Genomic DNA, 14704 nt, shown 5'->3' with positions numbered 1-14704 from the left:
AATAGTTGCATTTGTTTTTCTATTGATTTATAGTTCTAGTAAGATTACTGTATGTCACATTGTTCATAAAAATAGAATGTTTAAGAAATACCATGAGTAGAAAATATTGTTTTAATGATCAACAATTTAATTTTTTTAACTTAGTTGCTTCCCCAGGAACTTGAACCATAGCCCTTGACCTAAGTGACAGGTGTGCACAAAAGTACAGAATTCCTTAAAGAGTGTTGGCTTCATATTTCTCTCATTGATGTGTTTGAATAACAGGGATCAATGGGAAGACTCTGCTAAATTCCATTGGAAGACACACACCTGAATCCAAAAGCCCCCAGGCAAACCTTGCAGAGCAGCAACCAGCATCTCTAAGTCCCATTCCAGCTGCCAACAACAATACCCTCGGGAATGCCTCGCCTAGCTGGTCCAGGTCATCATCGCAGAAATCCACTGCTGGTACCTTCTCTGCTCATAACTCCTCAGGGTCTTCCAAGATCTCCTCAGGCTCTCTGCTTAACCCACAATCCCCAGGTGAATCCTTTTATTTCTTTGGCTTTGTATGAGAGTCACTATTTTCCAGCTACAATTTTACAACTGCAAACTGCAGCAATCTCTTGCTTTCTGTTTTCAGCAGTGAAAGTGGTGAAGCAAGGATGTAAGTAAGGGGGGATTCTTGGGTTCAACCCCCCCCCCCATTACATGTCTGAAGCCCCGCACCCCGTTTGTGTGGGTTTTTTAAATATTTTTAGTGTTTTTTCGGTTTTTGGCCTGCAGGGGCACAGTTTTTAGGATTCCAGCACCAAACTGTCAGGGATTTTTGGGAGACTCTCCTGATGATACCACCCAGGTTTGGTGAAGTTTGGTTCAGGGGGTCCAAAGTTATGGACTCCCAAAGGGGGTGCCCCATCCCCCAATTGTTTCCAATAGGAGCTAATAGGAGATGGGGACTACACATTTGAGGGTCCATAACTTTGGACCCCCTGAACCAAACTTCACCAAACCTGGGTGGTGTCATCAGGATAATCTCCTAAAGATACCCTGAAATTTTGGTGCTGCTAGCTTAACAATTGCACCCCTGACAGCAGGCACCCCCCAAATTTCCCCAGATTCTCCTTTTAAATCCACCCCCTTCAGCATGGATTTAAAGGGAAAATCTGAGGTCCCCAGTTTAAACATTGAAAGTGATGCTGTTTCAGGGTGGGGGATAATCACTTTAAATTTTGTTTTAACGGAACCCCAGATTCTCCCTTTAAGGTGGATTTAAAAGGAGAATCTGGACTCCCTAGTTTAAACACCTTTGAAAGTGATGCTGTTTGGGGGTGGATTCCAGCATCACAGCGGGAGGGGGGGGAGGTGGCACAAAACTCATAAGGGACTGCTGGCTGCTGGCTGGGAGCGCAGCTGGTAGGGTGGGCTGGGATTGGAGGGTTAGGGGAGTCTGCCGTCCCTGGCCTCGGAGAACTGCTTTTATAAGCACTGAGGCCGGGGGCAGGGCTTGAGGAGGCATGGCCACTCCCCCAGGGATGGGTGGGGGTATGGCCCCACCGAACCTCCCCATAAAAAATCTATACCTACGTCACTGTGGTGAAGTCCATTGGAGAAGTCAGGTGAGGAAACTTGAAGTGGAAGTTCCAACTGTACTATATTCTGGGAGAATTTCGAAAGCAAAAGATTCTTTTTTCAGGCAGAGAGAAATTTCAAAACCCAATTTGTTCATGGACTTGATGTGACTTCCAACATCCTCCCTGCTCCCTCTCTACAGGCTCAGCTGCATCCATTTTCTCCACAGTGGTAGACAAGCACCCTGGGAGTTTCCTCTGAGGCCCTGAGAGACAGCATGTTGCTGCTGTCTTTGCAAACACAAGACTGTGTTTACATCACGCTAATCCATCTGAAGCAACGCCACCAGCTGCCTGAGCTCAGCTGTGAAGCAAATTTATATTTTAAGCTCAGCAGATTCTGTAGCATCATAGCACCTTTGTTTACTTTGGAGGTGGAAAGTTCTATTTTCCTGCTGAGATCCTATCAGCCAACATCTTTACTCCCTGGCAACAGGAGACAGGGTTGGGCAGCCATGGAATGACTCATTGCCTTCCCAGAATTTCCTATTTAAGGCTATTGAAAGAGAATTAAAATCTCTTCAGTTCCCAAAAGCCAGTACTCCCTTCATCTGTGTTTGCATCCAGTGTCCAATTTCTTCATTATTTCTTTCAAGCTGATAACCTCTCTTTCACATTGGTTTGCTCTCCTATGTCAATTTTAGGTCACATTTTACATACTGTAGCAGACTTATTCTTCAATTGGGTATGTGAAGCCAACTTGCATAAGTCATGCAATATCCGTGGAGACTGTTGCTTTAACTTCTGTGGCTTCGAGTTCTGGTTTTGGAGCATCCCTTGTTTACATATATTGAAAAGCACTGTACTGCCAGTTCCTTCCTGTAGGAAGCCACATGCAGTTCTAAACCTGTGCAGGGCCAAGAAATGTATGCACCAGTCATTAATTAGCAATGAATGCACAAAGTGCTTAGCAGTGTAAAGAGAAAGGGCAAATATTTAGCCATGAAAATGGAATGGAGGGGAAGACGAGGAGGAAGGAAGAAGCCAAGGCAAAGGGGATGAATATATGAGTAAACACATACTGGGGTTGAAGGCAATGTTGTTTGTTTGTTTGTTTACCCATTCACCTCACCTTTCTCCAGATGCAGTCAGGACCCTAGCTGAGAAACAGTGGTGAATACAACATTTTAAAGAACTCTATTAAAATGGTTGAAATATATTGTTTCAATCAGCTAATTAAAACAGAAGTCAGAGTCCAGTCCCATCTATAATCATCAAGCTGCCCCACAGGCTCTTTAACTAGCTTTCTGATGCACCCCATCTGGAAGTCTGCTCCACAGACGTGGAACAGCAACAGGTATGCCTGGAGATTAGATCTTTGAGAGTGAAGGGACTGCTAGGATCTAAGTGATTAAGAAGGGCTCCACATATATGTCGAGTATGGATTAAAGCCTTGAAGGAAAACAGAGGCCCTTTCCACATAGGCCAGTAAACACGGGTGTAGGACGGTTTTTTAAAAAAAACATTTGGGGAGGGATCCTGCCCCTAAAACTAGTCTTCCCCATGTTATTTCCCCCAAAACCAGTTTTTTTAAAGAATTGAACTATTAGCAAGTCTTTCCAAAAATCCCGGGCCGTTTCCCCACTTTGAAAAGAAAAGCAAGGCTTACCAGGCTTCGTTAACCGCGGGTGTTTCTGAGTGTGCAGTCATGCTCCCCACTGCCCTTGCTCTGCGCAGGATTTTGCAAAAGGCGCCATTCTGAACAGGGGCAGAAATGACGCGCGCTGAGGGGTTGCGAGGGTGGCAGAATCGGGGTGGCTGCGTTGTCACCGCTTCGGTAGTGGGGAGTGCTGCTGGACCCCACGTTACTTGGAGCGAGTAGCGCGCAACAAAAGGCGAGTGGGAAAACAGCCCCGGTTTACAGCCACTCGCTTGCGAACAGGCAGGCAGGAGGCGCTTTTTCGCCTCTGTTTTCCCTTTTTAAATTATTTCTTGGCTTACATCTGTGTAGCTACAGGTAATTATATTGTGAGACATTAACATGGCTGTGGGGTTCATTTGTGCATGCCTGCATAGCTACACATCAGTGGAAAGTAATTTTTTTAAAAGACGAGCCTCTGTGCAAGGGCATGACAGCAACTCAGATTGTTTCCATGGGCTACAAACGTTGCCTTCACAGATGCATGTGAACGCAAAAACAGGAAAACAGGTTACTTTATCCTGACTGCAGCCCATTGTACATTTGCTGTGTGGCAGGGGCCAATGTGGTGACATAACACAAGTGTTCTGTGAACGAGTTCCAGGTATAAAAGGCAGCAATGATGAATGAGGAGCAAGACACCTTAGGCTTAGAATGACATATTAATAATATTTAGATATATACTCTGACATTTTGTGGCTGCATTGCTAGTGTTGGAGTAGACAATAATATGCCGTGGGTTTGATGCTTACTTTCCAAGGAATCTCAAAAGTAAAAGAAAAGATACCTTAAGGAGACAAAAATCAGCTGTTGATGGTTATATATTGTGGAGTTCATGCATTGATGGCTCCTTAGTAGCATTACCAACTGGAGAAAAAAAGTGCCCTTTCCCTTTAACTGAGGCTCAATGGAATGTTATTTATCAGATTATGTGTGTCCCTTCTTTCCATGTAATGTTTCAGCTGCCCATTTCCACGTGTTAAGCTCCTATTAAAAGGGCTGAACATTTTCCTCCAGGCTTGGTAGCAACCCTACTCCTCGCTGCTAGTGCTGTGCAATTTTGTAAATGTATGTCTACAGATCTCTAGGCCATGTACCCTGTCCTTGAGGTGGCTCATAATCTACACTATTACCAGCTAATGCATATAATATGACACAAAACGTCATAAAACTATTATATGGCAATAATGAACAAATCACAAAGTGAGCAGCACAGCAACATATTAAACCTCAGAGGTAATTTTAATTTTTTTAAAAAGAGCTTTGCATTTGTTCCGGAAAGGTTAAAGGTAGGGAGAGAGGGCACACTGATATACCTCCCTGGTCATTCAAAACCCTACATGTTACCGGCCTAGATAGCTTCACAATATTCAACTGCTAAGGGTCATAGTCATGAAAACTGACACAATTTTATCTGCAAATTTCCAGATGGAGGGTGGCTTTATCCAGCTTGCAGGGATGAAAGTGTTTTAGCAATTGCAGTCCCAGTTAGTTTATACTTCATGAAATAAACCAGACATATAGGACTGGGTTACGGGAAAAAGTCTGTGAACTCGTCCTGAGGTCATGGTGCAACTAGCAAGATCAATCCAAATAAGGTTGAATAATTTTAAATGGTATCCACCTGACTGCATGGTCCAATATAGTTAGCCTAGTTACTGCAATACATTATATTAGGTGTAGTTAGTTCTCTACCCAGCCGCCTATTGTAGATTAATGTTAGTTTATTAGGTTAGTGGTAGTATTTAGTGGCAGGTCTGGGTCCACTCATTGTGGAGAAATTAGTGAGGCTATTGGATAGAGGGAGCATGGTGGAGTAATGGGGGCACCATCTTTGGGGCTGGGGATCCCAGTGCTGGTGAGACGGGGTAGATATAGTGGTAGGTGGCGGCCACATGATAGAAGACAGACGAGATATGGATATGCTCGCTCACCTTCTGACCTCTGGCCTATCCCGAGGAACGAAGGTGGTTGTGTTCAGTGGCACCCTGCTTCATCTCTGGTGTTGATAAATGCCAGGTCCATCAAATATAAGACCGCAGTTCTCCATGATTTTCTCGGAGACCAGCAGATGGACCTGGCTTGTATCACTGAAACCTGGGTGCGCGAAGGTGAGACCGTCGCCTTGTGTGAGGTCGCACCACCAGGTTTCGTGTGCCTCCACTGGTCTCGAACACAGGGCCGGGGGGGCAATGTTCATCCGTGACTCTATCCCCTTTAGGGCTGCCCCCATCCCAGAGATTACCAGTATGGAGTGTGTCGGCCTAGAGTGGTTGGCTTCTGAGAGGTTGGCGGTCCTTCTGGTGTACAGGTTGCCTAGCGCACCAGGGGATGGCCTGCTATGGCTGCTAGAGGTGGTGGCAGACTGGGCGTTGCAGTTCCCTAGACTTATTGTCTTGGGTGACTTCAACGTTCATGTCGACACTACCTCATGTGCAGTAGCTGTGGACCTGGTGTCATCCATGGCGACGCTGGGCCTCTCCTTAGTAAGTTCTGGCCCCACTCATGAGGCCGGTCACACGCTGGATTTGGTCTTTAGGTCAGGGGTTGATATGGTCGTATCCTCTGTTGATAGAGTGCCATGGTCCGACCATTATGCTCTGAAGGTAAATAAATAAATATCTGTTTTGTGCTTCTAAAACTTATGTGAACATCTGCGTCTCCCTCTATAGGCTCCAGAAGCTTGGAGAAGAAATTACCATTCAGCCTCCGAAAGAGCCACAACTCTCTGAAAACTGCCACTCTGCACTCGCCAGCCCCTCTGGCTCAGGTAGTCTACCTGAAGGACATTGTCTGCTACCTGTCACTGCTGGAAAGGGGACGGGCTGAGGATAAGCTGGAGTGTAAGTGCTTGGAGGGCAGGAAGAAATGTATGTGACTAGAGCATCAGATGGTGCTGTGATCATAGGTTGGTAGTATCAGAGGGTGGGTAGTTCAGATGAGGCAGGAAATGGCTGTTAAGTGGCAAGTGATGACAAGGTCCAGATCAGCGTGAGTCCTGTGAATCAAACAGGTGTCAGTCAGGGTGCTCATTCAATGCAGCACTGCAAGCAAATGTGTCAGCTATATGACATCATTGTGTGTGACATCTCCGAGTATGAGCTGGCTAGAGTTTGCTACTCTTCTTTTTATAGTCCTTTTTGCTTTTCTTTTGTCTTACCTTGTCTAAAAACCGGCCTCAGGCTATGAACCAGAGGTGTAGCAAGGAGGAAAAGCACCCGGTGCACTGGTGTGTCCTTCGCCCCTGCCCCGGAACACTCCTGCCCTGCCCTGGAATGCCCCTGCCATGCCCCCGGAATGCCCTAGCCGTACTTCCATAGGGGTGCATGCCCGGTGCTTCGCCCCCCCTCCCCGTCCCCTTGGAGCAATGCCTCTGCTATGGACCCATCAAGACTAGATGGAGAGCCAGCCAATATGTGTTTGTTTACCATCTGCACTTGGAGGGTATCAGGAAGATTTCTTCTTCTCACAGCAACAAATTCTTAAAACTGCTGGTCTGTTGCATTGTTTCTGTCTTGGACAGCAAAAACAGACAAAGCATTAACAGTAGACTTCACAGCTTCAGCTTTTAGCACCTAAGAAACATAGCAACCCCTCTCACACATATTTCTTTTATAGGTTTAAAATATTTTAGCGGTACAAGTCTTGGTCCTCTGTATCAGTCAGTCACTAGCTACGGTTCCCAAAATCCAGCCACTGAGCACTCATTGATGCCAGTTGGCTATTGATTGGGATAGCAGAGTGGCATTATCAGTTCTCAGTTAAAACAGAACTTACAAAATGGACTTCATTCTTTCCATACCATCAAAGCTCCCTTGAATACATTTTATTGCCTTTTAAACATTTTGATGTGCTTATCCTATAGAGCTAGTCAGTTAAGGAAGATCTTTTAAACAACTCAAATTTCATGTATAAATTCAAAAATCAGGCAAATTTTCAAAAGACCACAGTGGCCACCCACTGGCAGATTTGCCCCACCGCCACAGCAAAAGCCCTGGGGAGGACAAATCTGCTGGTACGACCTGCGTGCCACTGGCAGATCCCTCCTCGACCCCCTTTGCAATCTTTTACTTGCATTTTTGCTTATGCGACAGTTTCAACACAGGGAGAAATTTTGTCCTGTGATCTCTGTTTTCTCAAACGCTTGTAGTCCCATGACTTGGTCTATTCAGGGCTCAGATGTTTAGCAAGTCAGAGAAATGGTATGTACAATTAAGTGTTTTCTGGGGTCAAGCTGCTCATCTTTCTTTACCTAAAGAATTCTAGAATTGCACATAAACTCTGGTTTGACCTGTAAGCTGAACTAATTACCCTGATCTGAAGAAGACGAGAGTAACTGAAGATGCCCAGAAATTGTGCTATAACGAGAGGACTGAGGCAGCATCTCTATTAATCTCCCCAATGCACAGAACTGAAACCCCAGTAAATCATTTATGACAAAGTTTTAGAGATTAATACTAGAGAATAGCTGTACAAGACTGCCCTCTGGTGCTCTTGGCACATTCTCGTGTGCTTTTAAACTGTTTTTAAAAAGCCCCATGTGCAGATAAGAACAAAATCAAGGAATTCCAGATGAAACTTACATAAAGAATGACAAGGGAAGCATACAGGTAGTTTCTTTTTGTTGGAGGAAGAACTCATATTACATGGGTCAGTAAGTATGAGTGAACTGATGTCCAATGGAGGTGATATCAGATCTCCTGAAGTTACAGCTGATCTGCAGCAGAGACCAGTTTCCTTGGAGAAAACAGCTACTATGGACAGTGGAATCTACAGCATCATACCCCACCCAAGACTCTCCTCTCTCCAAACCCTGCCCTACCCCAGATCTCCAGGAATCTCCCAACCTGAAGCTGGCAACCTTGATATTTAACCACTACCTCCAGTGCAATTTTTCTGGTGTTAAATTGCTTCGCCCAAACCCATGCAGCCATTAGCTTCATGAGGAGAGACAGATTCCTCCCATGGAGATCAGTTAGGCTCCTGCAATCTGTAAAGTGATCACAATTTAAAAAAACAGACAAGTTTGTGATCCTCACTTCAGATGTCGCCAGTCTGGCTTTTAACAAAAGTTACTTGAGTAGGGTGTCAGCCTTCTTAACTGAGACTAACAGTAAATGCAGCACTTGTTGCAATTCTCCTCTTCTCGTTCCTACACTGGGATTCCCTCAGATAGACATTTTCCCTCCTACTGCATCAGCTCCTTTGAACAAGGCTCCATCCAGCCCACACTGACTTCCCACTTTGCCTGCCTTTCCTTTACTGATGATGACTGAAACACAGTCTGGAGGATTTTTCCTCTTGCTAATGACCCTGTAATTTGATGTAGATGCAATTACTGGCTTAAGAAGCAAATGGCCTTCCCACGCCTTCCTTTCCTTAGAGAAAATAAGCTGTAGTGGTGCTTGGGAACCTCATAAGACATTCAAATATTCTGTAACAGTGCAACATTACAGGGAGAATTCTCTGAGTGCTGGTCAGTCAGGAGACTAAGACTCAATGTCATGTGTTATTCTTTGCCTACCTGCTAGAGTGGGGGGGGGACATGCAAAAGGACCCTTCTAAGACATAGGTGTCAATCTCAGGCTCCCTCCAGATGTTGTGAGATTACAGTTCTTATCATCCCCGCCAGCATGATGCTGGCAGGGGGATGATGGGAACTGTAGTCCATAACATCTGAGGGGTCATTAGCTCTTGACACCCTGTGCCTAGAAACCATGGGTGTCAAGCTTCGTGCCCTCAGATCTTTGTAGACTACGAGGTTCCATGCATCCTACTGCAGCATGATGCTGGCGGGGATGATAATTCTCTTTGGGGGAATAATTTGGCCTGTCTTATAAATAGGCACATCTTTGGTGCTAAACTCTAACAGGTGTTCTCCAGGTTGAAAGTAAGAAAGGTCTTCCATTTCTGCTTTAGACAGGAGTTGTGATATTTAGACAAGAATTAGGATATTTGTTTATATATAGTATATCCAATATGCAATGTTAACTGGAGACTTTCCATTTTCACTCAGTTTCACTGAGGTATGCCGAAACACAGAAATCAGTAAATGTGTTCATAATACCTACCAAGGCATGAATTTTTATCAGCCTGTATTTGTGTTCTTTTGCAGTTATGTTTCGTCTTTATGACACAGATGGCAATGGCCTCCTGGACAGCTCGGTAAGACAGACCTTGAGGCATAGCATTTCTCAACAAAGGGAGGGCTCAGCTATCTCTCTAATGCCTGACAGCTCTTCTGCTGGGGGTGCTGGTTTCCTGTGCAGAGAGTCATTGGTGAAATGTGTCTGACATCCAGAGGTGGGATCCAGCAGGTTCTCACCAGTTCCTGAGAGTGGGTTACTAATTATTTGTGTGTGCCGAGAGGGGGTTACTAATTGGGTCCGCTTTTCCATCTCCACGCCCTCGCCTCCCCGAGAGGCGTACTGCCTTTGAACGTGAAGGCTCCATATAGCAATTGCGACTAATAATGTAACTCCCTGAACTGGGTTCATCCCTTTCAGGTACTGCAATTCATTGATTCTCAGCCTTTCGTACCTTTTATCTCACCAGTCTCTATCAAAGAACCTGTGTGTTTCACCATTGCTGTGTTCAGATTTGTGAGTTGGGGCATTTTTTATAATGTGATGATGATTTAGAAATGACCTAGTGCAAAAAAAAAATAATTTGGGTCGTGGTGGGGTGGCTGCCCAGGGGGGGGCATCCAACTCAGATTTTGACCAGGGCTCAGGTTTGCCGAGGTACGCCTCTGCCCCCTTTGCTGAGGGGGGGCTGGCGAGGGAACCTGTTACTAAAATTTTTGGATCCCACCACTACTGACATCTGTATATAGAGAAGATGCTTCATATAGAGAAGGTTCAGACCCAGAAATGGGGAAGAGCCTGAGCGCTCAGGGAAGGTGAAGGCTCTAAGCAGGATGATAAAATCCTGAAATGTCAGGTCCTATCCTGTTATACGGCATCAGGTGTGGGTCAGTGAAAACTAAAAAGAAGAGTTTGGTTTAATACCCCCCCCCCTTTCTCTCGTGTAACGAGACTCAAAGGGGATGAGAGAGTTCCAAAGAACTATGACAGGCCCAAAGTCACCCAGTATGTGATGTGATGTGATGCTGTGCCTCATTGTTTTTTGCTGCTGCTTGCCGTGTTGAGGCCTGCACCAAGCCCTATCCAGAACTGAAAAGGGGGCGGGATTCATTTTCTCCCACTGGCTGTGGGTCAACCAATCAGAAGCGCAGCCTTTTTGTGGGGGTGACAACTGCCCAAAACAGACCTTGGGTGAGAAACAGCCAGTTTGAATTCAGCGTTAAGGAGGGGTCGGCAGCCCAAAAACAACAGCCAATCAGGATGTGGGACACCAGGGACATTTGCACATGCACAGATATGCTTGCTGTGTAATTGCAAAAGACCCAGGCTTGTGCAAAACAAACTGGAGTATTTCCTCCTGGTCTTCACTCGATTCCTTCACAGAAACAGACAGCCATGAGAAGGGAGAAACTGGGATAAAATAGACTGAGATTGTAAGACACTGATTGTAACCTGGTATAATTGTGCCATGCAGAAATGACCAGTTAAGAACTCTAGGTAAAGCATTAATAAAACATGAAGCTCTCCATTCTGAATCACCATAACCTATGTGAGAAGCTCTCAGTGCCTTTAGCATCACAGAGATTTCCACTTTGACACCAAAGCTGTGAAGACACACAGCTTTTGAGAATGTCATGGACTTTAAGTAAACCTACTTACACTTACCAGAAATTCCCTAGAAGCCATGCTTTTTAAAAAATCTTCATTACGACTCTTTAAAAATATATCTTTATGTATTGTTGAAGGCTTTCACAGCTGGAATCACTAGGTTGTTGTGGGTTTTCCGGGTTGTATGGCTGTGTTCCAGAAGTATTTTCTTCTGACATTTCACCTGCATCTGTGGCTGGCATCTTCAGAGGATCTGGAGATAATGAAGTGGAGTATATATATACCTGCGAAATACCCAGGGTGCAATAAGGAACCAATTGCACTGGTATTTCACAGGTATATATACTCCACTTGCTTCACTACCACCAGATCCCCTGAAGATGCCAGCCACCGATGCAGGCAAAACGTCAGGAGAAAATATTACTGAAACACAGCTATACAACCCAGAAAACTCACATCCTAGTAATATATCTTTAATTTATGCTGGTATCAGCTACACTGTCCTTGTTTTACATCTATGTAAGCCACTTTGGGAACCACTTCATAGTTGAAAAGTGAAGTAAAAAATATATATTCCCATAAAGTGAGTAATCCAGAAGAGGTATACTCACAATAAAGAATAAGTCCAAACCTTCTCCTGCTACCTCAGAGAGGCAACTAATAAGAAAAAAAGTATTGATTTGCCTTCTTTTTTAAAAAAAGATCTATTCTTTTTCCCTGCCTACTGTGGCATCAATATACTTAAAACTTAGGCCCGCACACGCAAAATAATGCGTTTTCAAACCACTTTCACAACTGTTTGCAAGTGGATTTTGCTATTCCGCACAGCTTCAAAGAGCACTGAAAGCAGTTTGAAAGTGCATTATTCTGCATGTGCAGAATGAGCCTTAGATTACTGTAAAAATACAGTTAACTACATTTTTCCTCTTTTCCCTTCTTTTCATTTAATTTCTGAGCTTAGGAGTTGGATCGTATTATCAATCAGATGGTTCACGTAGCAGAATACTTGGAATGGGACTCCACAGAACTAAGGCCAGTAAGTATCACTGTTGACCATTGTACAAAAGTTAAAGTATAAAATGTGATCGTGCTATGACCTGACCTCCAGGATCTGCTCATACATGCACTCCTCTGAGACTTTTGAAAAGAAACTATTAATACAGTCCCACAATTAACATTCCAGGAGCATTTCTTTTTTTCACATTTTTTAATTTAAAATTTATTGTTGCTTTTTAAATATAAATCAGAAAACACAAACAACCTCTCCCTCCCATAAACACCCCGCTCTTCCCTAGTTGGAGGGGATGGGGGAAAGGAGGATGAAATAATAGACAGACAGACAGACAGACAGACAGACAGACAGACAGACAGACAGACAGACAGACAGACAGACAGACAGACAGACAGACAGACAGACAGACAGACAGACAGACAGATAGATAGATAGATAGATAGATAGATAGATAGATAGATAGATAGATAGATAGATAGTTCAAGAATAAAGGGAGGAAAAGAGATGGGAGTTTGTGAACATGAAACATCAGGCAGAGGCACAAATAAATTCTGTATTAAGGTGTCATAGAGCTGTAAAAATTCAACCCAAATGCTATTATGTTTTGTTCCTACATGTCGTCTGGTTATTTTCTTCCTTCAGTACTAGATCCATTTGTTATGCTGTCCAAGTTTCTGTAAATGGTGGGGCTACAGCCTTACAATAGTGCAAGATAAGACATTTGGCAATAACAGCAGCCCTTGAAATCCAAAGCCTAAGAGAAGATTGATAGCTGACAGCAGAAAAGATGAGTCCAGAATAGCTTATCTACCTATCTAGGAATGTTAAATACCGTATAAACTCATGTATAAGCCAACTCGTGTATAAGCCGAGGAACCTAATTTTACTCCCAAAACCTGGGGAAACGTATTGACTCGCTTATAAGCCGAAGGTAGGAAGCCGGGAGGCAGAGGGAGCTCCTTATTTGGGCAGTGACTCCCCCTGATGTCATTGCCTAAATAATGAGCTCCCTCCACCTCCTGGCTTGCTGGGCTTCCTCAAACCCAGCGGGGAGGTGGAGGGAGCTCCTTATTTGGGCAGTGACATCAGGGGGAGTCACTGCCCAAATAAGGAGCTCCCTCTGCCTCCCGGGGTTTGAGGAAGCCCAGCCAGCCAGGGTTCCCCTTCACCCTCTGAGGAGGGCAGCAACAAGTGGCTTGTGCAGCCGCAGGGAGGTCGTCCCAGCCTCAGCAGAGGCCTGAAGAACCAGCTGGTAAGCAGGATTCATGTATAAGCTGAGGGGGAATTTTTCAGCCTTAAAACAGGGCTGAAAAACTTGGCTTATACGCGAGTATATACGGTACCCATAGGAATTCTCTAGTGACTTCTTCTCCAGGCATATCTCAGCTGTAATGATCATGGCACAAAAAAAGTGTGCATGTCTGAGAGGAGAAAAAAAGAAAATGAAGGGAAAGGAACAGATATTCTTTTTTTGCTAGTGCATTCGTCATGATTTCACAGAGTAGACAAGGAATAAACCAAGCAAGCCTAAGAGTTGTGTAGCTCAGAGGTTGTGCATTGACAATTTGTTTTAATTAATTAATGTTAGATTCTGTTACTTCATTTTCCAGTTCAGTGCACTGTATAACTGACCAATGGAATAACCACAGTTCGGGGAGAATGTGACCAAAGATATAATTTTCCAAGATTTTATTTTCTGCAGATCCTGAAGGAGATGATGGAAGAAATAGACTATGATCACGATGGAACTGTGACACTGGAAGAATGGATTCGAGGTGGAATGACCACTATTCCTTTACTGGTCTTGCTGGGCATGGAAACGGTGAGTAGCTGGACTGACTTCAGGAATGGTTAGGGTGGCTATATATCATTTCCCCAAATTCATCTGCTGAGTATGTATACTCTACAAATTGTTTGGTGATGATGCAAATTAACTGCATTAATTAGGTAATTAAGTATCTCCTCTGAAAAACTACCACACAAAGTTGTGGAAGAATCAAAGCAAGCATTTTTTGCTCGTACTTCTCAATCAACAAAGTTTGGAGAGATAGCAGAGATGTCCAAAATAGTTTTGACTTCCTTCACTGGCTGGAATCCTGGAAGGTAGGAGCAGACCTGGTTTCACTAAATGACCAGGCAAAATACTGGATGCCTGTTTTGCCTTATCTACAAGCGAAGTAGTTTTATTTAAAATAAAAGCTTGAAATCAAGAACAACAACTGTCCCAAGATGTTGCAGAATGGCATCCCCAATACTGGATAAAGCTCAGGCAAACAATCTGTTATGGCAAATCTAAACAGAATAAACCAGTGTAGGATCTATTTGCAAAGGGTATTGTGATCTTAGTACATGTTTCTTACTGTCACTAACATATACCAAAATACTTTCCTTCCCAACCTCCACCCCCTCTGCAAACATGGTTGTGAATATCATTGTTCATACTGAAAACCTGACATCCTGCAAGTTTCAGTTAAAATGCTTTCCTGTTGAACGTTGATAGCTGAAAAAGAAAATAAAATTATAATTGAGACAAAGGAGCATAGAAGAAGGCAAAATTAATAGATAATGGGTATGATTATCTGGGCAATAACTCCTGCACAAGGCCCGTGAAATAGATATAAGGCTTTGCAAAAAGTCATCTATAGCAAAGCAAGAGGGCGAAAAAAGAATATTTCACCCAACACTTTTCTGCAGAAACACCATGGGAGGGCACCATAACTCCAAAAGCCAGAATAATTTCCTTTTAAAC

At 44.0% G+C, this 14704-nt stretch overlaps 1 protein-coding gene across 2 annotated transcripts in view; it reads left to right on the top strand.

The window, feature by feature from the left end:
• The window catches only part of LOC125437759 (diacylglycerol kinase beta-like), a 92274-nt gene that overhangs the window by 46954 nt on the left and 30616 nt on the right, over nucleotides 1–14704 (top strand). For both annotated transcript variants that reach the window (XM_048505705.1, XM_048505706.1), the window contains exons 7-11: nucleotides 265–522; nucleotides 5922–6092; nucleotides 9365–9414; nucleotides 11905–11979; nucleotides 13658–13777. In XM_048505705.1, the coding sequence (XP_048361662.1) occupies nucleotides 265–522; nucleotides 5922–6092; nucleotides 9365–9414; nucleotides 11905–11979; nucleotides 13658–13777 (674 nt within the window). The remainder of the gene's footprint in view (nucleotides 1–264; nucleotides 523–5921; nucleotides 6093–9364; nucleotides 9415–11904; nucleotides 11980–13657; nucleotides 13778–14704) is intronic.

Source organism: Sphaerodactylus townsendi, linkage group LG08 (assembly GCF_021028975.2).
Source record: "Sphaerodactylus townsendi isolate TG3544 linkage group LG08, MPM_Stown_v2.3, whole genome shotgun sequence".
In the NCBI taxonomy this organism is placed as follows: Eukaryota; Metazoa; Chordata; class Lepidosauria; order Squamata; family Sphaerodactylidae; genus Sphaerodactylus; species Sphaerodactylus townsendi.
The sequence above is the reverse complement of the archived record's forward strand: the minus strand, read 5'-3'. Positions and strand labels throughout refer to the sequence as shown.